The 26,199-nt window shown below is 42.1% G+C and overlaps 1 protein-coding gene across 2 annotated transcripts in view; it reads left to right on the top strand.

Annotated features, from left to right (window-relative positions):
* The window catches only part of MAN2A1 (mannosidase alpha class 2A member 1), a 214,765-nt gene that overhangs the window by 27,353 nt on the left and 161,213 nt on the right, over positions 1-26,199 (top strand). For both annotated transcript variants that reach the window (XM_005907789.3, XM_070373207.1), the window contains exons 2-3: positions 13,698-13,955; positions 21,298-21,442. In XM_005907789.3, coding sequence (XP_005907851.2) covers positions 13,698-13,955; positions 21,298-21,442 — 403 coding nt within the window. The remainder of the gene's footprint in view (positions 1-13,697; positions 13,956-21,297; positions 21,443-26,199) is intronic.

Consider the following 26,199-nt stretch of genomic DNA (forward strand, 5'->3'; position numbering starts at 1 on the left):
TGGGCGTGCAGTGGCGCGCTGGGGACAGGCACTCAGGTGTCGCGCAGGTGACAGCTGGCGGGCTGTGCCAGCGGGCACAGTGGTGCCTGCAATGACAGCAGACGGGACCTCATCCTGGCCGACACGCCGCTGTGGGGCCTGGCTGCAGGCCTGCCTTCCCGGGCTGCACAGTGTCATGCGAGGAGGCAGTGGAGGTTGCTGACAGGCATCAGGTTGGCAGCATCTTGCAATGCCTGGCTGGCTGCCCCAGAGGCCTGAAGCGGCTGCTGGTGTGGCTCCCGGGCTCCAGAGAGGCTGGGTGGGGAGAACAGGAAGAGGCTCGGGGGCTGGTGTTAAGGAGCGTGCCCGTCTGCGGATGGGAACTGGGTGGGGTCTGCGGGGCTCCCGTGGCTGCTGTGCTGGCCCTGGGCTCCTTCGGGGGCAACAGCTGAGGCTCTCTCTGGGAGACAGGCCTCGGAGCCTCTCCCACTGCGGCCCAGTGGCTGCTCCCCGGAGCCCGCTGACCCCATGTCTTGCGGCCTCTGTGTGTCTTTCCACGCAGTACTCCAGAGCATTGAGGACGTTGGCCCCTTACCCTGCTTCCTTTCCCAGAAAGAGGAACTCTTTCCAGCTGTGGAGTTCCCCCTTGGCACTGAGCAGCGCCAGCTTGGGGGATGGGACGAGCAGGCAAAGTGAAGCTGCCGCCCTTCTTTCTGTGTGTGGTATTCTCGAGGGTTTTTTGTTCCACTGTGTTGCTGAAATTCTGTAAGTAGCCTCCAGAGCTCTCCCAGAACAATTTTGTTTGTGGATAACTGTCTAATTGTTGATCTTTGTAGGAAGATGGAGGTGAGGGTCTTCCATGCTGCTGTTTTGGTGACGCCACTCGTTTGACTTGGTTTAGAGTCTGCTCTTAATCACAATTGTTGTTCCTTCAATGTAGTTTTAGAAAGCCGAACCTTTGCTACAGCAGTAGCAGCAGTGATGTCTTCTGGAGTGTTTACTTGTTGGCAAAGGTGAAAGTGTTAGTCACTCAGTCGTGTCTGACTCTTTGTGACCCCATGGACTGTAGCCCGGCAGACCCCTCTGTCCATGGAATTCTCCAGGCCAGAATACTGGAGTGGGTAGCCCTTCCCTTCTCTAGGGAATCTTCCTGACCCAGGGATCAAACCTGTGTCTCTTGTGTCTCCTGCGTTGCAGGCAGATTCTTTACTGTCTGAGCCACCAGGGAAGCCCTTCCGTTGGTGGCAGACTCAGTGCTAATTCATTTATAACCATTGCAAGCAGTGGGTATTAGCACCACATTTTGCCTCTAATGAAACTGAGGCTTCTGAAAGTTAAGCTGCTTTCTCAAGGTCACAGTGCTGGTAAGTGCTGAAACTAGGATTAGAACCCAAGTAGTGTGATCCAGAACCCATCTACTTGAACTTTTTAGCTAAACTGGTTTTACCTTTATTTGGTAAAAAGAATCATTAAAAAGAAAAATAATCATCATTTGCTGGTATTAAAAATAAAAATGTGATCTCCTGCCACAGGAACACAAGATGGGTGAGAATTACTGTCCCATTTAAACGGAGGATCAGATGGTGCAGGTCTGGGAATTCACACCACCCTGTGGGGAGCTGAGCGATGATTTGCCAAGTAGTTGACTGTGTGCTGCATCCTCTTAGGCAGCAGCCTCCAATCTTTTTGGCACCAGGGGTTGGTTTTGTGGAGGACAGTCCCCACTGGCCGAGGCTGGGCGGTAAGGTTCGGGATGCTTCGGGCGCCTCGCATATCTTGTGCCCTTTGTTATCACTGCATCAGCTCCACCTCAGACCATCAGGCGTTAGATTCTGGAGTTTGGGGCCCTGCTGTCTCACTGAGATGCATGACTTCAGAGACACAGGTCCCAAACCTAAATGATCACCAGAGTCACCTGTGGAGCATAAACATTGCAGTTTCTGGGGCCCTACGTGACATTCCAGGGTGGATTCCAGGGATTTGTACTTTTGAGCAGCCTTTACAATGAGTCTTGATGGTCACTGTTGGAGCCTGTTCACCCAACTACACTCACTACACGAAGGGCACTTAAGTGACAGAATCCAAATGCAGAAAAATCCTGATGTGATGGACTGATAGCTGACTCTAACCAAATTAGATTTAAAGGGGAAGAAGCATCAGGTATACACACAAGCATACAATGAGGTCAAGCTTTTTTCGTTAGAATGCTGCCTCTTTAGAATGCTGGTTATATACATGTAATGTTATTTCCTCTGGAGTTCCCTTAATTATAAGTTTGATTTGGCTGCATGAAGATTTCATATCACTAACATGGTAGGAAGGATTCTAGAATTGTCTCAGGGTTCAGACGCCCTCAGTCACCCTCGTCAGCTGAAAATCATAGCTCATTGAGCCACGGTTGGTGACGGTTGTGAAACCTGAAGACATTTGATTGGACTGTACAGAATCCATAATCTTTGCTTTAGAAAGGAAGCCACATTTTTTGCTCTACTCACGAGGTCATGATGGTCACCCTGTGGCTGAATATGGATCGGTTTCTCTCTCATTTCCCAGACAGTCCATAAAGATCATCCTATTTATTTAGGACTCCTCATTCTTTTCTTACCTACATTTCGGGTTACAGTGAAGATTTTATCTTTCTTTAAAAATTGTTAGTTTCATTTGTATTTGTACTATAGGTGTATGTGCCACAAAATGACAGTTACTGCTTCTTTGTCTTAGAAAAAAATGTTGCACACTTTTTTCTTTAAAGTAAATATTTTCAGTTCTGTTTTGTGCCAGGCGTTGTGCTCGGCATCAGAATGCAGTGGGTACAGTGGTGAGTAAACAGCTGTAGTGCCTGTTCTAAATATAGTGATTCATTTAGTGATGAAGATTGGGAAAAAATACATGAATAAAATAGGCAAAAATACTGTGGAAGAATCAAAACAATAAGCTGACAAGAAGTGTGACACGAGGAGGCCTATTTTAGAGAGGACGCCTGGAGAAGACCGGGCAGAGGGGCGTCTGGGAAGCGGCGAAGCGCTGTTTACAGAGAGGGCCCCCGCAGGACCTGGGTGAGGCGGGGGAGCTGGCCGAGGGCAGGGACGAGACAAGGGGTGGGCCGCCGTGCCGGCGCAGACGGTAAGGACCCACCTGCAGCCTGGGAGACCTGGCTTCAGACGCCTGAGCGTCTAAGAGCAGCACAGCACAGGAGAAGGGTGTGGCTACGTAGAAAGCGAAGAAGAACTGAAGAGCCTCTTGATGGAAGCGGAAGAGGAGAGTGAAAAAGTTGGCTTAAAGCTCAACATTCAGAAAACTAAGATCATGGCATCTGGTCCCATCACTTCATAGCAAATAGATGGGGAAACAGTGGAAACAGTGGCTGACTTTATTTTTTGGGGGCTCCAAAATCACTGCAGATGGTTATTGCAGCCATGAAATTAAAAGACACTTGCTCCTTGGAAGAAAAGTTATGACCAAGCTAGACAGCATATTAAAAAGCAGAGACATTACTTTGTCAACTAAGGTCTATCTAGTCAAGGCTATGGTTTTTCCAGTGGTCATGTATGGATGTGAGAATTGGACTATAAAGAAAGCTGAGTGCCGAAGAATTGATGCTTTTGAAGTGTGGTATTGGACAAGACTCTTGAGAGTCCCTTGGACTGCAAAGAGATCCAACCAGTCCATCCTAAAGGAAATCAGTCCTGGGTGTTCACTGGAAGGACTGATGTTGAAGCTGAAACTCCAGTACTTTGGCCACCTGATGCGAAGAGCTGACTCATCTGAAAAGACCCTGATGCTGGGAAGGATTGAAGGCGAGAGGAGAAGGGGACGACAGAGGATGAGATGGTTGGATGGCATCACTGACTCAATGAACTTGAGTTTGAGTAAACTCTGGGAGTTGGTGATGGACAGGGAGGCCTGGCGTGCTGCGGTTCATGGGGTCGCAAAGAGTCAGACAGGACTGAGGGACTGAACGGAAGTTGGAGGAGAGAAAGAACGCGGTGGGGAGGTAGATATGCAGGTCCTTGTTGAGTCTAGTGTGAGGTGTTTCAGTTTTTTTTAAGTACCATGAGAAACTACCACTGGATTGATTAAAGGTGTTCCATCTTAGGAGGGCGTGGTTGAACCTGTGGATCTAGAAAATTCCTTAAGCGGCTGCTTGGACTGTAACGGAGGGCAGCCAGGGGCGGCCGGTAGCACAGCCACTGCCCTGTGCCCTTACCCTCCGCCTCCGAGCAGGCAGGAGTCGCTGGCCCTTCGAGGTCCTGCTCTGCCTTCGGTCTGGGTGGGCCCCTCCTGCATGCCAGCAGTCCTTGAGTGAGCTCGGTGCTCTCACTGCGCAGAGGGTGGTCCTCGGGTGGAGAGTGAGGTCAGAGGTCACAGGCAGCCCCCTTTCTCCTCGGGGCGCCCAGCTCTTTGGCCTCTGAGTAGCCGCCAGGCTGGAGGCCCGGGAGCAGGCAGGTGGCCTCCGAGGGCTCCCGTCTCCCCACAGCCCAGGCCTGGGGGTGGCGGGGACCCTCCCCTGTGCACCTCTGCCACCCGTTGGCAGCGGCCCTGTGCAGGGACGCAGCCTGGGCCCCTGGGCCCGCCCTCCCAGTGCCTGCGGAGCCTGCGGGCCACTTGGGCTCCTCAGATGACTGGGGCAGGGTCTGGGCCCTGGCCCTGAGGGGGCTGCCACTGAGACCGCCTCCTCTTAGCCGGGACCGGACTCGCCCTTTCTTGTGAGAACAGAGAAAAACATCCCTTAGAGAGAGATTACAGGATCACGGTTACCTGACCATAACCTGACCTCTAGGACAAAGGATCTGACAACATGACGTCTGTATCAGCTAACTGCATCCCTCCTGCACCTTTCTAGAAGAGGGCTGTGCTGAAACTTTCAGTAACTTGGGGCTCTTAGGGCCTGAGCCTAATGAGCCTGTCTGTGTTCCAAACGCGAGCGTTCACTATTGTTTGGCCTCGCTCTGCAGGGGCTCACGGACTGGTGTTTTTGGTAATGGGTAGGCCCTTGAAGGGAATGGCGGGGCTGAGGGAAACACCAGAGGTTGTTTTTTGGATGGGTTGTAGTATTAAGTTGAACCCTGAGAAACTGGTGACATTTGACTATTTCCAGCTTAAGAGAATGGTAATTTCATATTCTTTGACCTAATTTAATCACGATGGTGTAATCACTCACCTAGAGCCAGACATCCTGGAATGTGAAGTCAAGTGGGCCTTAGAAAGCATCACGATGAACAAAGCTAATGGAGGTGATGGAATTCCAGTTGAGCTATTTCAAATCCTGAAGGATGATGCTGTGAAAGTGCTGCACTCAATATGCCACCAAATTTGGAAAACACATCAGTGGCCACAGGACTGGAAAAGGTCAGTTTTCATTCCAATCCCAAAGAAAGGCAATGCCAAAGAATGCTCAAACTACCACACAATTGCACTCATCTCACACGCTAGTAAAGTAATGCTCAAAATTCTCCAAGCCAGGCTTCAGCAATACGTGAACCGTGAACTTCCTGATGTTCAAGCTGGTTCTAGAAAAGGCAGAGGAACCAGAGATCAAATTGCCAACATCCGCTGGATCATGGAAAAAGCAAGAGAGTTCCAGAAAAACATCTATTTCGCTTTACGGACTATGCCAAAGCCTTTGTGTGGATCACAATAAACTGTGGAAAATCCTAAAAGAGATGGGCATACAAGACCACCTGACCCGCCTCTTGAGAAACCTATATGCAGGTCAGGAAGCAACAGTTAGAACTGTACTTGGAACAACAGACTGGTTCCAAACAGGAAAAGTAGTACGTCAAGGCTGTATATTGTCACCCTGCTTATTTAACTTCTGTGCAGAGGACATCATAAGAAATGCTGGACTGGAAGAAGCACAAGCTGGAATCAAGATTGTTGGGAGAAATATCAATAACCTCAGATATGCAGATGACACCACCCTTATGGCAGAAAGTGAAGAGGAACTAAAGAGCCTCTTGATGAAAGTGAAAGAGGTGAGTGAATAAGCTGCCTTAAAACTCAACATTCAGAAAAAGATCATGGCATCCAGTCCCATCACTTCATGGCAAATAGATGGGGAAACAATGGAAACAGTGACAGACTTTATTTTTTTGGGCTCCAAAATCACTGCAGATGGTGATTGCAGTCATGAAATTAAAAGACGCGTACTCCTTGGAAGGAAAGTTATGACCAACCTAGACAGCATATTAAAAAGCAGAGATATTACTTTGCCAACAAAGGTCCGTCTAGTCAAGGCTATGGTTTTTCCAATGGTCATGTATGGATGTGAGAGTTGGACTACAAAGAAAGCTGAGTGCCGAAGAATTGATGCTTTTGAACTGTGGTGTTGGAGAAGACTTTTGAGAGTCCCTTGGACTGCAAGGAGATCCAACCAGTCTGTCCTAAAGGAGATCAGTCCTGAGTGTTCATTGGAAGGACTGATGGTAAAGCTGTAACTCCAATACTTTGGCCACCTGATGTGAAGAGTTGACTCATTGGAAAAGACCCTGATACTGGGAGGGATTGGGGGCAGGAGGAGAAGGGGACGACAGAGGATAAGATGGCTGGATGGCATCACTTACTTGATGCACATGAGTTTAGGTGAACTCCGGGAATTGGTGATGGACAGGGAGGCCTGGCGTTTTGCGATTCATGGGGTCGCAAAGTGTCGGACATGACTGAGCGACTGAACTGACCTGAACTGACTGTTATACTATTGAGGAGGCCTTACCTTTAGAAGGGGAATTTGATGAGGCAGTGTTGAGGGAATGTAGCCAAAAAGAACATCTTTGAGCCATTGAGAGGTGGGTGTAGAGATCGCCAGTGGAGTGTTGGCCTTTGAAGCAGAGAGACAGGAGGGCACATACTCTTTTCAGTTGTAACAGGAAGGAAGAATGATGTGCAGATACAGCCGTGCTCGAGTGGTCATAGTTATGCCAATCCCAACAGCAAGTGTCTTATACGGGGCAAGTAATTGCATAATTAATGTTTAAATGTAGCGGTAGATGTGTATAGATTGACTCTGTTCACAGGACAGTATGAGTACCGATCCTGATTTGCTGGTAGTAGGCTCTAAATTTTCTCTCAAAAGTCTTTGCTATCAGTGATTTTTTTTCCATTTACTCAGTTATTCTCTTTCACCAAAACCAGAATAAATGAAGTATCGTGACCTTCTTTCCCACTCCGTGGCAGTCAACACTGTGACCTTCCTTTAGAACTGATTAGCAAATCAAAGAATAAAGTGGGTTTCTCACAAGTGATTTTCTTGCCCTACAGAAAATTGTCTTTTTCAATATTACTATCAGTGTTCTTTGACTTGTCAGCATAGTTGAAACATTATCTATGATTTCTGTTACTTTAATGCAGACTGCAAGTGTATCTTTTTAAAGTCATATCACTCTTCTCTGACATGTATACAGATTTTGCTTATGGAAGTATGTGTATTTCAGGAACTTTAGATGTTTGGAGCAAGACTTTATTCTACCGCATAATATAGTTTAAAAAATGATTCTCACTAGACCGTTATGCTAACGTATCCCCAGGCCATGATTTTCTCTATGGACTTACTATTTAGCACAGAGTCCCAGGTACTGATCACTCATTGTATCTTTAAAGCTACAGTGAACTTAAAAGTCATCGTAAGTGCCTGCTGGATCCTTTTTCACGGAGCACCGATCACCTGTAATGTTAATTTGCATAGTACTCTCATCCATGGGTTATGGGACTGGGGCCACAGTGAGCACATTCCCAAAAGAACTGAATTAACTCTTTTTCAGTGTGTTCTTTTAAGCTGCAAGTAACTTTGCAATGTGTACGGCTCCAAAATTATCTTTTCCTGAAAGTACAGAAAGATCTGGAGAAACATAGCACCCATGAATTAATTTATACATTATAAATGCCTGGTAAAACACATGGCATCTTTAAAAGCTCTGGAACGGTGGCGTTATAGACTAAGGTTTTATTTTATGGGTGTGTAGCTTTTACTGCAGTCCAGACAAATCAACATGTTCTAATTCTGCTTGGAATCAGAGGAACTTGATTTACTGTTGTTACCTGCTGTGGTAGAAATTCTAAGTATCACTGAAGTAGGCTTGTGTCTTTGGTGCTGGAAATATTCAACAGAACTCATCAGAAGTGATTTCAAAAAGCCTCAGTCTGGGGTATTGTGATGATGAGTGAAGAAACATTTTCTCCTGTTTCAGACACAGCCTTTGACAGTGCATTCAGTTCAGTTCAGTCACTCCGGCGTGTCCGACTCTCTGCGACCCCATGGACCACAGCACGCCAGGCCTCCCTTCCATCACCAGCTCCCGGAGTTCACTCAAACTCATGTCCATTGAGTCGGTGATGCCATCCAACCATCTCATCCTCTGTCGTCCCCTTCTCCTCCTGCCTTCCATCTTTCCCAGCATCAGGGTCTTTTCCAATGAGTCAATTCTTCACATCAGGTGGCCAAAGTATTGGAATTTCAGCTTCAGCATCAGTCCTTCCTATGAGTATTCAGGACTGATCTCCTTTAGGATGGACTGGTTGGCTCTCCTCGCAGTCCAAGGGACTCTCAAGAGTCTTCTCTAACACCATAGTTCAGAAGCATCAATTCTTCAGTGCTAAGCTTTCTTTATAGTTCAACTCTCATATCCATACCTGACTACTGGAAAAACCAGAGCCTTGACTAGACAGACCTTTGTTGGTGCATTTAGGAAAATATATATAGATTAGACAACTATCTACCTAGCTCTGAAATATTTTTCGCTTCCTTGGGTGGACTCTGGGTTATGCCAAGGGATTGCCTTTGACCTTTCCACAGAGAACCAGTCAGCCAATATGGATGTGTGTGTAAAGATTTCTTCTGTAATGTTGCTCAACTGCTGACCTGCAGCCTCCACAGTTCAGCTAGCTTCTCTTCGGCCCTGACCTAGTGCTGCACCAGTCCACCAGGTTTCCTCTGCTTTGCCGTTTCTAGTCAAGGATTGATCCATAGTCAGTCTCTCTTTTCACTAGGAGAAGTGGGGCTTGTCCTGCAGGGTGAGTTCTTTGCTAAGACCTTGCACTTCCTGCTTCTCTCTCCCCTGATGAACAGGCTTGAGTTCTCCCTTGTGGAGACATGGCACCCCACCCTAGAGGTGACTCCTGCCTTAAAGGGCTACAGTTCTGACCTGTAGGGGGCTATTTCTGTCCTATATGTCTAAGTAGAGGGGCTCCCCTGGTGGCTCAGTCCGTAAAGAACCCACGGGCAGTGCAAGAGACTGCATGCAACGTGATAGACCAGGGTTCAGTCCCTGGGTCAGGAAGATCCCCTCAAGGTGGAAATGGCAACCCACTGCAGTGTTCTTCCTGGGGAATCCCATGGGCGGAGGAGCCTGGCGGGTACAGTGCGTGGGGTTGCAAGGGTCGGCCACGGCGGAGCAGCCCTGCCACCCGCCCTGGCGCGTGTTTGCATGGGGAGGCCGTGTGGGCCCCTCTCAGGGGCCGGGGCTCTGCTGCCATCGCGTGCTCCTCGTCTCTCCGCAGGCAGAGCTCCGGACACTCCTCCCCAGCGTTATCTCTGCCCTGCTTGTGAAGGTCCTTGCCTGCTGGATTGCTTCCCCTTTTGTTTACCTTTTTCTTATTCTGAAACATTTCCCCTAGTCCCTTCGGACTTCTGTGAGCTCTCACACAGTTTGCTGAAGCGATCTTCTCTTGGTAGATAGCACTCTGTTGATCTTTTTTCCCTCCTGTTGTTGAACTGGCCAATACCTGGGACTAGAATTATTCTTTCTCTTGGCTTCCCATTATAAAATCCACAACCACTCATAAGAGACTAAAGAAAGTATAAGTACCTGTAACCAGTTTTACCGTCTTGATTACAGCTTTCTGTATGTCAGTTCAGTTCAGTCACTCAATCTTGTCTGACTCTTTGCGAGCCCATGGACTGCAGCACACCAGGCCTCCCTGTCCATCATCAACTCCTGGAATTCACTTAAACTCATGTCTGTGGAGTTGGTGATGCCATCCAGCCATCTCATCCTCTGTCATCCCCTTCTCCTCCTGCCTTCAATCTTTCCCAACCTCAGAGTCTTTTCAAATGAGTCAGCTCTTTGCATCAGGTGGCCAAAGTATTGGAGTTTCAGCTTCAGCATCAGTCCTTCCAATGAACATTCAGGTCTCATTTCCTTTAGAATGGACTGGTTGGCTCTCTTCGCAGTCCAAGGGACTCTCAAGGGTCTTCTCCAACACCACAGTTCAAAAGCATCAACTCTTTGGTGCTCAGCTTTCTTTATAGTCCAACTCTCACATCCATACATGATTACTGGAAAAACTATGGCTTTGACTAGACAGACCTTTGTTGGCCAAGTAATGTCTCTGCTTTTTAATATGCTGTCTAGGTTGGTCATATCTTTCCTTCCAAGGAGTAAGAGTCTTTGTATTTCATCGCTGCAGTCACCATCTACAGACCAGACCACCTGATCTGCCTCTTGAGAAACCTGTATGCAGGTCAGGAAGCAACAGTTAGAACTGGTCATGGAACAACAGACTGGTTCCAAATAGGAAAAGGAGTACGTCAAGGCTGTATATTGTCAACCTACTTATTTATTTCTATATGTATCTTTTATTAAAAAGGCGAGTAATCATGTCATACATACAGTTTTAAAACTGTGTTTTCATCACTTTATCTTCTGAAAATGGTTTCTCAATTTTTAAAATTGTATTTCTAAGTTTTTACTGACTAAAAACTATTCATTATGATTTGATTTTTCTCCCTTTGTTTCTTGATGAGTCTGGCTAATGGTTTATCAATTTTATTTATCCTTTCAAAGAACCAGCTTTTGGCTTTGTTGATTTTTGCTATGGTCTCTTTTGTTTCTTTTGCATTTATTTCTGCTCTAATTTTTAAGATTTCTTTCCTTCTACTAACCCTGGGGTTCTTCATTTCTTCCTTTTCTAGTTGCTTTAGGTGTAGAGTTAGGTTATTTATTTGACTTTTTTCTTGTTTCTTGAGGTGTGCCTGTATTGCTATGAACTTTCCCCTTAGGACTGCTTTTACCGTGTCCCACAGGTTTTGGGTTGTTGTGTTTTCATTTTCATTCGTTTCTATGCAAATTTTGTTTTCTTTTTTGATTTCTTCTGTGATTTGTTGGTTATTCAGCAGGGTGTTGTTCATCCTCCATATGTTGGAATTTTTAATCATTTTTCTCCTGTAATTGAGATCTAATCTTACTGCATTGTGGTCAGAAAAGATGCTTGGAATGATTTCTATTTTTTTGAATTTACCAAGGCTAGCTTTATGGCCCAGGATGTGATCTATCCTGGAGAAGGTTCCATGTGCGCTTGAGAAAAAGGTGAAGTTCATTGTTTTGGGATGAAATGTCCTATAGATATCAATTAGGTCTAACTGATCTATTGTATGGTTTAAAGTTTGTGTTTCCTTGTTAATTTTCTGTTTAGTTGATCTATCCATAGGTGTGAGTGGGGTATTAAAGTCTCCCACTATTATTGTGTTATTGTTAATTTCTCCTTTCATACTTGTTAGCATTTGTCTTACATACTGCGGTGCTCCCGTGTTGGGTGCATATATATTTATAATTGTTATATCTTCTTCTTGGATTGATCCTTTGATCATTATGTAGTGACCTTCTTTGTCTCTTTTCACAGCCTTTGTTTTAAAGTCTATTTTATCTGATATGAGTATTGCTACTCCTGCTTTTTCACGCCAGTCAGAATGGCTGCGATCCAAAAGTCTACAAGCAATAAATGCTGGAGAGGGTGTGGAGAAAAGGGAACCCTCTTACACTGTTGGTGGGAATGCAAACTAGTACAGCCACTATGGAGAACAGTGTGGAGATTCCTTAAAAAACTGGAAATAGAACTGCCTTATGATCCAGCAATCCCACTGCTGGGCATACACAGTGAGGAAACCAGAAGGGAAAGAGACACGTGTACCCCAATGTTCATCGCAGCACTGTTTATAATAGCCAGGACATGGAAACAACCTAGATGTCCATCAGCAGATGAATGGATAAGAAAGCTGTGGTACATATACACAATGGAGTATTACTCAGCCATTAAAAAGAATATATTTGAATCAGTTCTAATGAGGTGGATGAAACTGGAGCCTATTATACAGAGTGAAGTAAGCCAGAAGGACAAACACCAGTACAGTATACTAACGCATATATATGGAATTTAGAAAGATGGTAACGATAACCCTGTATACGAGACAGCAAAAGAGACACTGATGTATAGAACAGGCTTATGGACTCTGTGGGAGAGGGAGAGGGTGGGAAGATTTGGGAGAATGGCATTGAAACATGTGAAATGTCATGTATGAAACGAGATGCCAGTCCAGGTTCAATGCACGATGCTGGATGCTTGGGGCTGGTGCACTGGGACGACCCAGAGGGATGGTATGGGGAGGGAGGAGGGAGGAGGGTTCAGGATGGGGAACACATGTATAATTTTTTTTTAATTAAAATTGAAAAAAAAAAAAAACTATTCATTATGTTAGTTATATTGTTTGACTAGTCCTTCACTTTGGGACATATAGATGTTTTTTCTTTTCTCCTTTCTGTCTTTCTGTTATTTACTGGTGAGAGGAATTTCGTTTCTGGGCGTCCACATTTGTTTTGCTTTCTACGCGTTTATTTTGTTACACCTTAATGTGGCCTTTTTGCAGCCGTGGGGCAGGCTGTTGCTATGGCACGAACACAGTGTGGCCTGGTTTGCTCCATGTGGGGAACCATGTCTAATGCTCGTCTGTCTTTCTGGCATGTAGCACTGCACCTGTGCAGAGGGTGTTCACTCAAGCATTCTTGTTGCATGGAAGAAGTGTAGAGAGCTCTGTGACAAGCATTGAAGTACTGTGTCCTGGGACCCAGGGTATCGGAGTGAACAAGACGAAGATTGGGACTGAAGTGGGTTGCCATTTCCTGCTCCTGGGAGCCCTCCCGACCCTGGGATTGAACCCTGGTCTGTCGCATTGTAGGCAGTCTCCTGCACTGCATGAGCTCTTGACTGACTGAACTGCCAGAGAAAGCCCTTTACTTAGACATGTGTGACAGAAATAGCAGCCTCCTGCAGATCAGAGGCTGAAGGCTTATTCTGTAAAGGAAAGTTTGTGTTTAGAGGTGGCAAGCCTCTACGTGTGAGGATCACTTAAAAGAAACAAAAGTACGCAGTAGAGTAGAAGCCATCTAAATGACTTAAGTGCAGTTGCTGGAGGAAGGTTCACGCCAGGCTTTTCACAATACAGCTCATTAAAAGAGTTGACCAGATTTTTCTGTTGATGGTAGTTCTTGTTTAGGATTGTTCACTAGTGTTACTGACTGAAATGGAATGGTCGTTTTCAAGTTCATACTTTTTTGTTCTTTTAAGTAACTGGACTCATTTGTACCTCAATTTAAAATGTCATACCTGAACATAATATGGTATTGCACTTAGTGATTTTAGAGACCTGAAGGTCTTTTAGGACTGGGTTTGGGGTAATAGGAAATATAGGCCCCAGTCTTCTTGGTCTGTGTTTTGCACGTTTTAAAATATGACTAAACAAAGGTTGCAGCCACGGAGAAGGTTTTCTGCTGTACTCGGGCGTCTAACCCTGCCAGCCGCTCACGCTCCCACTGACCCCACGTGTAAAAGAGAAGAGTGGAGGCTGAGTGGCTACCGTCTTGGTCAGGCACATAGTTTCAAAAAAAATGCTGTCTGTCTCAGTAAAGCTGTCTTAGAGTTTCATATAGCTGTCTTTTTCTTTTTTATTATAGGGTCAGCTTTCAATGTTGCAAGAAAAAATAGACCATTTGGAACGTTTGCTAGCTGAGAATAATGAAATCATCTCAAATATTAGAGACTCAGTCATCAATTTGAGTGAATCTGTGGAGGATGGTACGAAAAACTCAAAAGGCAATTTCAGCCATGATGCTGGCTCTCCTCTTCTGCCATCAAAACGTTTGTCCCTCACAGTTGACCCTGCAGACTGTCTGTTTGCTTCACAAAGTGGAAGTCAGAGTTCAGATGTGCAGGTAATGTATGCGTTCATTAAGAATCACTGGGCTTTGATTTGCTTTTGTCTTTTTAGATTTGATCTGGTACCTGTTTATAGTTGCTAAATTCTTCGGATTACAGTTTCTATTTTTGTAAAACCATTTAATTGGTCACATGATCATTGATGTTCTTTTTAGTGATAAAATTATGTAATTCTATGTTTCTCCTAGTTTTTCTTTCTTTTATACTATGTGACTATGGCCTTTTCTGTGTGCTTCTTAGGTTTTATTTTCTATATCAGTTGAAGACCTTTAGAGGTTTAAATCTTGGCAAAGAGATATTTTCCCCCTTCCTTTAGAGAATACGAGAAAAGCCCTGCTCTTTCTGTGTATCTGTTATACATAAGAAGTTTCACACAGTGTGATGTCAGCTTCTCTTTACTGAATATGCCTCTGTGAGAGGGGAAGGGAAGAGCTCTAGAACTGTCCAGGATGAAGGTTTTTGTCCACCTGTGGTTAAGGAGCACGCCAAGTGTGGCGAGTCTGAGTTGAGATATGCACTGATATCCACACAAAGTGTTGAAGATTTATTGTGTAAAGAAGAATGTAAAATATCTTGCTTATTTTATTTTGATTATATATTGGGATGGTAATATTTTGAATATATTGGGTTAAAATATATCATCAAAATTAATTTCACCTATTTTTTGGTTTAGTCAGAGCTGTATTTTAAAAATTAGTTGTGCAGTTGTTTAAAAGGAAGTTGAAATATATTTCCCTAAACATGATCAGTTTTACCATTTTCATTTAGTAGGAGACATTCTCATTCTCTTTATGATCTATAAGGCTATTCATTTTTCTGATTGATTTCCTTTCTTATAAAGGGTTTATTTATGAATTTTTAGCTTGATCCTGTTTTTATTTCTAGTATTTTTAGTTTGTTGCCCGGTAATATTTAAGGCTACTTTCAGGTAGTAACTATTGGGTTTTAATTTTGAGGTATTATATTTTGGATTTCAAATAACTTGTATCTTTCATTTATTTATTTGTTTATTTTTTCCTATCTAGGTAGTATGATTTTATTTTCTTTACACTTTGGCATTTATTTACAGAGACCTTCCTCTGCCCTGGATTCTTTTTTTTTTCCCTAATGAAATAAAGATGAATATTTTTAATGATAATTCACAAAGAAGATAGATGATGTAAATTATTAGACACCTTAACAATAAAGAAACAAAGATATATAAAGGAGAAACCAGAAGAAATATGAGGGAAAAGAAAAATATAGAATCATAATGAGATGTATTAACATTTCTCTGAGAATATCAAGTGCAGAAAAAATAATAGGAGCATCTTGAATGATGTCATTAATAATTTAAATATAATTGATTTATATTTAATTCAGTTCAGTTGCTTAGTCATGTCCAACTCTTTGCAACCTCATGGACTGCAGCACGCCAGGCCTCCATGTCCATCATCAACTCCCAGAGTTTACTCAAACTCATGTCCATTGAGTTGGTGATGCCATCCAGCCATCTCATCCTCTGTCGTCCCCTTCTCCTCCTATCTTCAATCTTTCCCAGAATGAGGGTTTTTTCAAATGAGTCAGTTCTTTGCATCAGGTGGCCAAAGCATTGGAGTTTCAGCTTCAACATCAGTCCTTCCGATGAATACCCAGGACTGATCTCCTTTAGGATGGACTGGTTGGATCTCCTTGTAGTCCAAGGGACTCTCAAGAGTCTTCTCCAACACCACAGTTCAAAAGCATCAATTCTTTGGCACTCAGCTTTCTTTGTAGTCCAACTCTCACATCCATACATGACCACTGGAAAAACCATAGCCTTGACTAGATGGACCTTTGTTGGCAAAGTAATGTCTCTCCTTTTTCATATGCTGTCTAGGTTGGTCATAACTTTCCTTCCAAGGAGTAAGCGTCTTTTAATTTCATGGCTGCAATCACCATCTGCAGCGATTTAATTAATTTATATTAATCATGTCCTACACAAATACATTTAATATTTTGTACTTCATACATTGTTTTTAGATGTGCATAGGATATTTAGAAAAGCTGGCAAAAAGGTAGACATAACTAAATTTCAGAAAGTAGAATTCTTTTTGTGTGTGTGTGTGTGATTCAGTTATACACATATGTTATTTGTGAAATTATTTTCCATTATAGGTTATTAGAAGATACTGACTATAGTTCCCTGTGTTATACAGAAAACCTTTGTTGCTTATTGCATATCTATTTTTTAAAATTAGAAATCTAGAATTCTATTCATACTAAGTCAAACAAGTGGAATCAAAAGGTCATAAACTTTTTAGTTAGGCAAAGATTCATAAGTTTTCTAAAATATATGCATATTATTTATATAAATGTATACAAAAGCTTTTTTAATATGCTTGATAAAGGCTTGAGAAAGAACAAAAAAAACACCAAAATTGATGGAGAAATTGGAAAACATAAACTAAATGAAATGGAAACACTGAATATGAAATAGAAAAAGTGAAACAAGCTAGATAAAAGTAAAAGATTCTCATACAGTCTGGTTGCTTTTAAACATGACTGCTCATTAGAAACATATCTGGACCTCTGTCAAAAAAGCAATACCTGGGCATTTGTATTTTTTAAAAAATACCAAAATAATTCTGCTATGCATCTAGATTTCAAAAAGTGATTACAGGTTTTTCTATTAAATGGTAGTTTTGGTGATATAGAATTCTATCTATGATTTTCTGTTGACCAATCATGATACAATGATATTAAGTGAGTAATAGTTACATCATCACAATAGTAAAAGATGTTTATTAGTTTTCACCATCAATAGCCAGACAAAAAATAAAATCTATACAAAAAATTGTATAGATTACAATTGTAAGGTATAATGGGAACTTGATTAATCTAACAATATAAAATAATTACATGCAGTTTAGGGGGTCAAGCAGAGTGATGTGGTAAGTGAAAATACATACATACACATGTTTTCATCTGCTAAGCCAGGCTATGTCTTGGTTGGTGCATTTACTCCATTTGCGTTTAAGGTAATTATTGATATGTAGACCAGAATTCGATCCCTGGGTTGGACAATCCCCTGGAGGAGAGCATGGCAACCTACTCCAGTATTCTTGCCTGGAGAATCTCCTGGACAGAGGAGCTGGTGAGACACAGTCCATAGGGTCACAGAGTTGGACACAACGGAAGCAGGTTAGCACGCCTGCTCACATGATCCTGTTACCTTTTTCTTAATTGTTTTGGGTTTATTTTCTGTAGGTAGGGCTTTTCCTTCTCTTGTTTTCTGCCTAGAGAAGTTCCTTTAGCATTTGTTGTAAAGTTGATTTGAGGATGCTGAATTCTCTTAACTTTGCTTGTCTAGAACGCTTTTGATTTCTCCATTAAATCTGAGGGAGAGTCTTGGTGGGTAGAGTATTCTTGGTTGTGGGTTCTTCCCTTTCATCACTGTAAATATGGCATGCCGTTCCCTTCTGGCTTGTAGAGTTTCTGCTGAGAAATCAGCTGGTATCCTGATGAGAGTTCCCTTGTGTGTTATTTGTCCTTTTCCCCTTGTTGCTTTTAATATTTTATTTCTGTCTTTAATTTTTGTCAGTTTGATTACTGTGTATCTTGTTGAGTTCTTCCTTGGGTTTATCCTGCCTGGGACTCTCTGTGCTTCCTGGACTTGGTTGATTCCCATATTAGGGAAGTTTTCAACTATTATCTCTTCAAATATTTTCTCAGGCCCTTTCTTTCTCTCTCCTCCTTCTGGGATCCCTATAATGTGAACTTTGGTGCATTAAATGTTGTCCAGAGGTCTCTTAGGCTGTCTTCATTTCCTTTCATTCTTTTTTCTGTATTCTGTTCTGCAGCAGTGATTTCCACCATTCTGTCCTCCAGGTCATTTACCTGTGCTTCTGCCCCAGTTATTCTTCTCTGTTTGTTCTTTAGTTCTTGTGGGTCTCTCAGTTCAGTTCAGTCGCTCAGTCGTGTCCTACTCTTTGCGACCCCAGGGATTGCAGCACGCCAGGCCTCCCTGTCCATCACCAACTCCTGGACTCCACCCAAAACGTGTCCACTGTAGGTCTTTGGTATACACTGTTTGCATCTTCTCAATCTTTGCCTCCATTCTTTTTCCGAGATCCTGAATTATATTCACTATCATTATTCTGAATTCTTTTTCTGGAAGGTTGCCTATTTCCACTTCATTTAGTTATTTTTCTGGGGTTTTTGTCTTGTCCCTTCATCTGGGACATAACTTTCAGCTTTTTCATGGTGATTTTGTTTTAGTCGCTGTGGGATTGTGGTTCTTCTTGCTACTTCTGTCTGCCCTCTGATGGAGGAGGCTAAGAGCCTTGTGTAAGCTTCCTGATGGGAGGGACTGGTGGTGGAAAAATCTGGGTCTTGCTCTGGTAGGCAGTGCCTTTCTCAGTAAAGCTTTAATCCAATTATCTGCTGGATTTGCACTCCCGCCCTGGTAGTCTTTTGGCCTGAGGCCAGCCAGCCCTTGGGTCTACTGGCTCTGTGGTTGGGTTATTGGGGACCTTCCCAGACAGCTGCTAGCAGTCCCCGGCCCCTGTGGCGAGCTCTGCTGACCCACGCCTGCGCAGGAGGCCCTCCAGCACTAGCGGGCGGGCCGTGCTGACCCACGCCTGCGCAGGAGGCCCTCCAGCACTAGCGGGCGGCTCTGCTCCTGTGGAGGCGCTGCTCCTTCCCTCTGAGTCTGGTGCCTGCAAGGTTTTGTTTTTGTCCTCCAAGACTGAAATCTTTGTTTCCCCCAATCCTGTGGAAGTCTTGTAATCAAATCCTGCTGGCCTTCAAGGTCAGATACCCTGGGGATTCCCATCCCTTTGTTGGGTCGCCAGTCTGGGAAGCATGACGTGGGGTTCTGAACCTTCCCAAGAGTGGGAAAACTTCTTCACTGTTGTTGCTTTCCAGTATGTGGGTCACCTACCCCGATAACTTCCCTGGTGGCTCAAATGGTAAAGCGTCTGCCTGCAATGCGGGAGACCCAGATTCGATCCCTGGGTTGGGAAGATCCCCTGGAGAAGGAAATGGCAACCTACTCCAGTTATTCTTGCCTGGAGAATCCCATGGACAGAGGAGCCTGGTGAGACACAGTCCATAGGGTCACAGAGACTTGGATACAACTGAGCGACTTCACTTTTCACCCCGATAGGTACGGGATTTGATTTTATCGTGCTTGTGCCCCTGCTACATCTTGCTCGTCTTCTTTATCTTTGGACACGGAGTATCTTCTTTGTTAGGCTCCAGTGTCCTCCTGTCGGTGGTTGTTCAGCAGGTAGTTGTGATTTTGGTGCTTCGGCAGGAGATTAGCGCATCTTCTGCTCCACCGTCTTGAACTGGAGGTTACCGATTTCAGTATTAGAGAAATTTAAATTATGTATTTAGCTTGCAATATATTGGTTTGCCAAAATGTTTGTTTGGATGTTTTGTAATAGCTTAGAAAACACTCGAACAAACATTTTGGCCAATGCAGTTTTTTCCTCCAGTAGCACTGTTCTTAGAGGGTAGTGGTGTTGAGAACTAAGGAAAGAAAGGACTTCTGCCTTTCTTAAACTTTGAGTGTGTCACTCACATTTATTCTGTTCTACAAATTGACAGAGAGCTATTTTAACGTTGTACCTTGGATGGGAAACTGGATCTTGGTGCAGACCCTAAGGAGTGAATATTTTAAAGTTGGACAAGAGGAGTTGGCTCTGGCCTTGCTTCAGTGTGGAAGCTTTCACTGACTCTTGGGGACAGAGAGCATTATATGCTCTCGAGGCCGTGGCCCGCTTGTTAAGCCGGAAGCTGGGGACAGTGGGATTGGCTCTGTGCTCCAGCCTCATCGGCTAGTGTGTGGCCAGGTTCAGATAGGATCAAGATCCTGGGCTTTGAAGAGGTATCTGTTTCTCTGAGGCTTGGCTGTGTTTAGGTTTTAATTAAGTACCTTTAAAGGGAAACAATAAAATCTTTTTAGGGGTGGTCCTAAATCTGGGCCGGCTAGAAAGGAGTTGCAGAGCAGTCATGGAGCTCAGGCAGAGCGAGGCCGCAGGGTCCTGGGAGCTGCAGGGCCTGAGAAGGACCCGCAGGGCCAGTGGCAGCTGTTCTGTCTCCTCTTCCTGCTGCTTCACAGACAGCCCTTCTTATCTTTGGGACATTTTATTTATATTGTAAGTTTCCAAGTAAAAGGTATGTTATTTTCTTAAAATATTTTGTGTTCACTTTCGTATAATTTGCTTGTTATCTTAAAAAACTGTTTTGTAACCAATATATGTATTAATTAGGATGTAATTTCTCAAGTAGTTTAAATTTTACCAAAGGAGGGTTGTGTTCTTTGTCATACTTAGCATCACAGAGAGTATGAAAAATAAGTCTTTAGGTTTGTTTGACTTTGTTTTCTTGTAATATTTTTTTCTCTTTTTTCCCCAAATGGATTATTATTTAGAAGAAATACTACTTTGGAACTTAGCAAACTTAGCAAACATTAATATTTTTTTCTCTTTTTTCCCCAAATGGATTATTATTTAGAAGAAATACTACTTTGGAACTTAGCAAACTTAGCAAACATTAATATTTTTTTCTCTTTTTTCCCCAAATGGATTATTATTTAGAAGAAATACTACTTTGGAACTTAGCAAACATTTGAACACTTAAAAGCTAAATCTCAATTAAAAAAAAATTATTTTAAACCTAGCTAACCCTGTTATAGTTTTATTTTTAGGATAAAAAAGGTAAACATACATAAGCTAAATTAAAGAATATCTATAGATCCATTTCCATTCAGATATAGAATTTAAAATATAGGAGATTGGTTATAAAATAAAGACAAATTATAAAATAATTTTCAGTACTTTGTTTGAAAATGCTAAAAATATTTGATCATAATGAAATTTTTTGTTAGCTCTTCAGTTCCCATCCTTTTCTATTAAATTGTATTGGAAGTAAAGTAGGGGAAGGGGAATTGAATGAAGTTATTTTATATTAGGAACAAAAGATGAACGGGGTTATTTATCAGGTTTATTATGGAGCACAATTTTAACCTTTATTTTAACTCTCTGAATGATGGTTAAGTGTGTTCTGCCTTAACCTCTTTAGTTAAGGTCTACAGAAATAGTTTCATTTTTTTTTTAATATATATACAGAGTACAGCAACAAGTAGTTTTGAGCAAATATTCCCAACATGAAGTTTAAATTAATAATGGTTATACATGATTAACTGGAGAAGGGAACAGCAACCCACTCCAGTAATCTTGCCTGGAGAATTCCATGGACAGAGGAGCCTGCCAAACTACAGTCCATGGGGTCATAAAGAGCTGGACACGACTTACTAACACACACATGCATACATGATTAAACTTAACTTCTTTTGTCTTTCTATTGTAGATGTTGGATGTTTACAGTCTAATTCCTTTTGACAATCCCGATGGTGGAGTTTGGAAGCAAGGATTTGACATCACTTATAAGCCTGATGAGTGGGACACTAAGCCCCTTCACGTCTTCGTAGTGCCTCACTCCCATAATGACCCAGGTAAAATCTGCACTTCAAAAATCTGGAAGTTATTAAGGCCTTGTAGGCCCAAAGTATTTTAATGAGAATCAGGTAAACCTACTTTTCAAATTTTGGGGATGTTATTCTCTGACTTTTAACATATTTTGTATGTTACAGTGTTCTCATTTTATCAATTTATGGGCCATTCAAGGATAATACTTGTGCAGTATCAAATAGGAATAAACACAAGAAGGTCTCAGCTTTGGGAGATGAAAAGTTACATGCATATAAGGTAGTGATAGTTCATTTTAGTTACTTCTTAAATATTGTGTGAGAGAATTATTTCATGTCCATAAACTCTGCATTAGAAAATTCAGAATGCTCATGGTAAGGTTTGTATCTTTAAAATATAGAAACAGCATAAAGTGGTTAAGAGCCTTGGTTTCAAGCATGCATGAGTGTGAGTCCCAACCCCAACAGTGTTAGACAACTTTAGGCCAGAGTAAGTTTTTTCCCAGGTAGAGACAGGATAAAGTGTTCACTTCATAGAGTGAAAGGTTCAAGGCATGTTGCACTGCGCAAGAATAACTGCTGTCATTGCCATTAATGCTGATATTTGTTCATGTGACACCTTGTGGTATTTACTGGGGCCAGAGATTTTTCCACCCCAGGTAAAGGAAAGTTGCTAAAATGATAATGGGAAATGTAACTCAATGTTTATCTTTATTAGTGTGAGGACACAGGTAATGAGTAAATGACCCATGAATTAAGTTGCAGGATTTTTTGGAATGTACTTCCAAAGACTTTTGAAGGACTGACTTACCTATGCTTCTGTTTTTTATTTTTCTCAATTTCATTGTTACTATCAGAGGCACCATATTCATTTACTACTTTGCATGTTTTTGCTCTCAGCATTTGATTTTGTCATATTCTTTTCCACTAGTTTATTTTTATGTGTTTCTTTCTCAGACAGTAGAGCTTGTTGCTTTACGTCTGGACGCATGCTTTGGTGAAGCCCTGCCTGTGTGTGTTTGCCCACGCATGCTGCTTTTAGCTGTGAAAGATAGTCTCCAAGACAGAGCTTGGGTGCTGAAGCGTTCGAATCTCTAGTGTACTTCAGTATTTAGTATGAGAAGAAGGACTATATATATATGAAATCAATATTCTGAAAATTTGTGATGAGCAGTTACTACACATCAGCTTCTGATTTGGTTTCCTTGTCTTTGGTCTTAATGTCTTCATCTAGCTCTATTTGTCTCATTGATGTTTCCTCTTATGTGTTTTAAGTTGTCACCTCAGCAGGTAAAGAATCTGCCTGCAATGCAGGAGACAAAGGTTCTATCCCTCAGTTGGGAAGATCCCCTGGAGAAGGAAATGGCAACCCACTCCAGTATTCTTGCCTGAAAAATCCCGTGGACAGAGGAGCCTGGTGGGCTACAGTACCAAGGGTCACAAAAAGTCAGACACGACTGAGCGGCTGAGCATGCAAGAAAACCTTCACCGTGTAGGGCTGCCGAGCGAGATTCGGGGCCAGCCTGAGTGAGGCAGACCTCCAGCTGTCCTGGGGCTTGTTTATTTGTCTATCTATGAAATGGAGGTCATGTAGGTGGAGCAGCATTGTAAGTGAGATTGAGTTATAAAGTAAATGTAGAAGGTGATGAAAATCATACCTAATCGAAATTTATTTTGCTGTTTATTTACCCACGTGAGCACCAGATTAAATAGTACATTTGCATTTAGGAGATACATATGAAAGACATACTATCTTCATTTATATTTGGATTCACTCACTCAAGTGAGGTGCTCACACTTCACGTACGGGATCTGAGACCGTAGGATGGCAGATTTTTTTTTTTCCCCCTATAAATCTCATTTACTCTGAAATATCCCTTCATTGAGTGAGATAGTGGCCAAGCTGGTTTTATTATTTATATTGTTCTCTCCTCTTCTTTTCCCTGCCAATCTTAGTTTAATTCTTATCACTTAATTGGGTTTGTGATGTGATTCCATTATGTTTCCATAATTCCAAATCCGTAATAGGAGTTCCAAGGAATTCCTTATAGGTTTATAAAATACACTTAACCAGTGTGTTTCACAAGACCTCCTCATGTGAACACAACTCTCCTTCCTTTTTTATCTTTTAGAGACCTTTATTATCCTTTCCTCTTTTCTGCCATCCTCAATTTCCACTGATCTCATTTCTTGTTATTCTGTAACATGGGCTCTTAACTGAAATAATAAAATTTGTAGTTTACCAGGCAGTGTGCCAGATGTTTTATAAACAGCTAATGCTGACAATAACTTTGGAAGGTTAGTGCCACTATTCATGATGAAGGTGATACCAACTTGCCAAGGTTACACAGGCAGTAAGTGGCACCAGAGTACTTCCCTGTTGGTGTACCTGGATCGGCAGAGCGGCAGAGAACATGGGTCTCTTGTTACACGCTGTCCTCATTGCCTAGCCCAACAGTTGGCATATAGTCTTCGCTAAATATGTGTAAAGGCTTCACTAACTTGCCTCCATGCCCCTTCACAACTTTTTCACACTGTGTACACACACACACACTTCATGCTTGCATATCAGCACAGATACAAACTTTTTATTGGTCTTCTTACTGGAGTGTAAGCTCAATGAGGGCTTGAACTTTGTCTTATTAACCACTGGGTTGTTAATACTCAAACAGTAACCAGCACATAGTACAGACTGAATCAGTTAAATAAGCTAATGAACAAAGGAATATGGAACAGCTGACTTACTCTTTGGCCTATACTCTTAACTGCCCTCTTTCTTGTTGTCTACTTATTTCCATTCCTTTAAAAAATAGCTTCTTTAAAGTGCACTGTATAATTTTGAATACCAATAACAAATAATGTTAAGCTCTTAAAGGGCAGGGACTGTCTCTGCCTTTTAAACTTTGTTTGCATTAAGCTTCCTGTTGCAGTTAGTGTGTTGTTCTGTGAGAAGGCATTCTGAATAATTGTCCCTGACTAATAAATGAATCTGTCTGTTGGTATCCTAGCAACCACAGTTGAATCTTTTTGTCTTAGTGAAAGAGGTTAATAACCTTTACCCTCAGGCCCTTCTCCACTTGAGTCAAAAGTAATGGTCAGAAACAGACTTTTTAAAACTAAAGCAATTTTTTGCTATCAAGCAAAATGCTAGAGAAAAGAACCTCCTGACTTAATTTTCATTGCTCCTTAACAAAAATAGAATTTAGATAACTAAATTATTCTGTAAAAAATGGAATCATTCAGATCATGAAAAACCACTCTTCAGTAGAGGAAAAGAGATGAGTATGTACACATACATTCCAAGTTAAAATTCACTCTGTGATAGGAAATATTTGTATAATACTCCTAAATGAACGTGCAGTTTACTTGTAAGTGAAATTTATAGAGAGCTTTTCCTTTTCTGCAGCAACAATTTAAAACAAACTTTAGCCCAGTAGTTGATTTCATCAGTGGAGTTTTGTCTGTTGGGGCTAGAAATATTTGAAATAAATTTTTAGGAAATTCCTATATTAAGTCACCATACTTAAAAAATTATGTTCCTGCATTTTTGTGTGTGGAGATATTTTTCTTTTTGGGTTGAATTGAAAAGGTACATTTCAAATTATATTTATATATTAATAAAATTTCTAACTATGTCTTTTTCTAGTACATAAGGACATGTAACCATTATCATGTAATATTTTATATGGTTTACATGAGTTAAAACAAACTTGGAAAGAAATTAAGTAAATGCTGATAATTGTGTACTGTTACGCTTTTGAAAAGTTTTGAATCATAGACCATGAAATTAAATGTTAGTTGATTGATACATGTTCATGTTGTATTTAATAAGCTGATTAAAACACCATTACAGCACCTTTATATCTACAATCTTAATTCTTTGCTTCCTGCTAGTTAACTGTGGAAATAGTTAATTTTCCTTCCAAGGAAAAAAGTGTGTAGAGAGAAGATAAGGTATACTAAATGAAAAATTGGACAGCATATTGTTAGTCAAGCAATTTGTAAAATGAACATTAGAAAATAATCCCCCCATGTGGTGTGACTCCAAAACAGAAGGAAGATCTGGGCCCAAGAGTCACATTGGAAAATAATTCTTTCATGAGTTTTCAGTTCTTTTGCAGAATTTTTGACTCAAGAGTGTTTAGGATTTTCAGCCTTTTTTTTTGAAAATTAAGAGAACAATTTTTGCATTTTGTATTATATAATTTGAAATGAGTTTGCTTATGTATCCTTATTCTTAAAAAGTCAGTGGAAAAGAGAAATGTGAGGACGTCACAGGGGGAATGTTATTTCCCAGCTCTTCTGTTCAAATACTGTTAAGCACAGTCCGGAGAGAACATTTCTGGTTCTGCATGGGTGAGTGAACGTCCGTGCAGGCGAAAGGCCGTGGGGACAGAGCTCAGGCTGCCGGAGGAGACCGCCAGGTGGAAGGAGGCAGTCGGGAGAAGGCGAGCTTTGTCTATGGCAACAGTGGGGACTGCATATGTTTTTCTGGTTAGTTTCTGTGGGGTAAAGTGAGTTCTTTGGTTTTGGCTACTGTACAGGAAATTTGAGTTTCTGGAGCTAAGACACTGTGACCTTCATTGCCTGTGTGGCCTCAGGGAGTGTTGGGTGTGCGTTATTTAGTGTAACCTGTCCTGCAATCCTGAAAAGTGGTAAATTCAAATCCCATTTACCAGGAGAGGACAGTGGGGCTAGAGTAAGTGTAGTTGTTTTTTCAAAGTTAAACAGTTATAAAGTGGCCGAGGATGGTGAATTGGAGCTCAGATTTGCCTGATGCTAAG

This window comes from Bos mutus, chromosome 7 (genome assembly GCF_027580195.1).
Source record: "Bos mutus isolate GX-2022 chromosome 7, NWIPB_WYAK_1.1, whole genome shotgun sequence".
NCBI classification, from domain to species: domain Eukaryota; kingdom Metazoa; phylum Chordata; class Mammalia; order Artiodactyla; family Bovidae; genus Bos; species Bos mutus.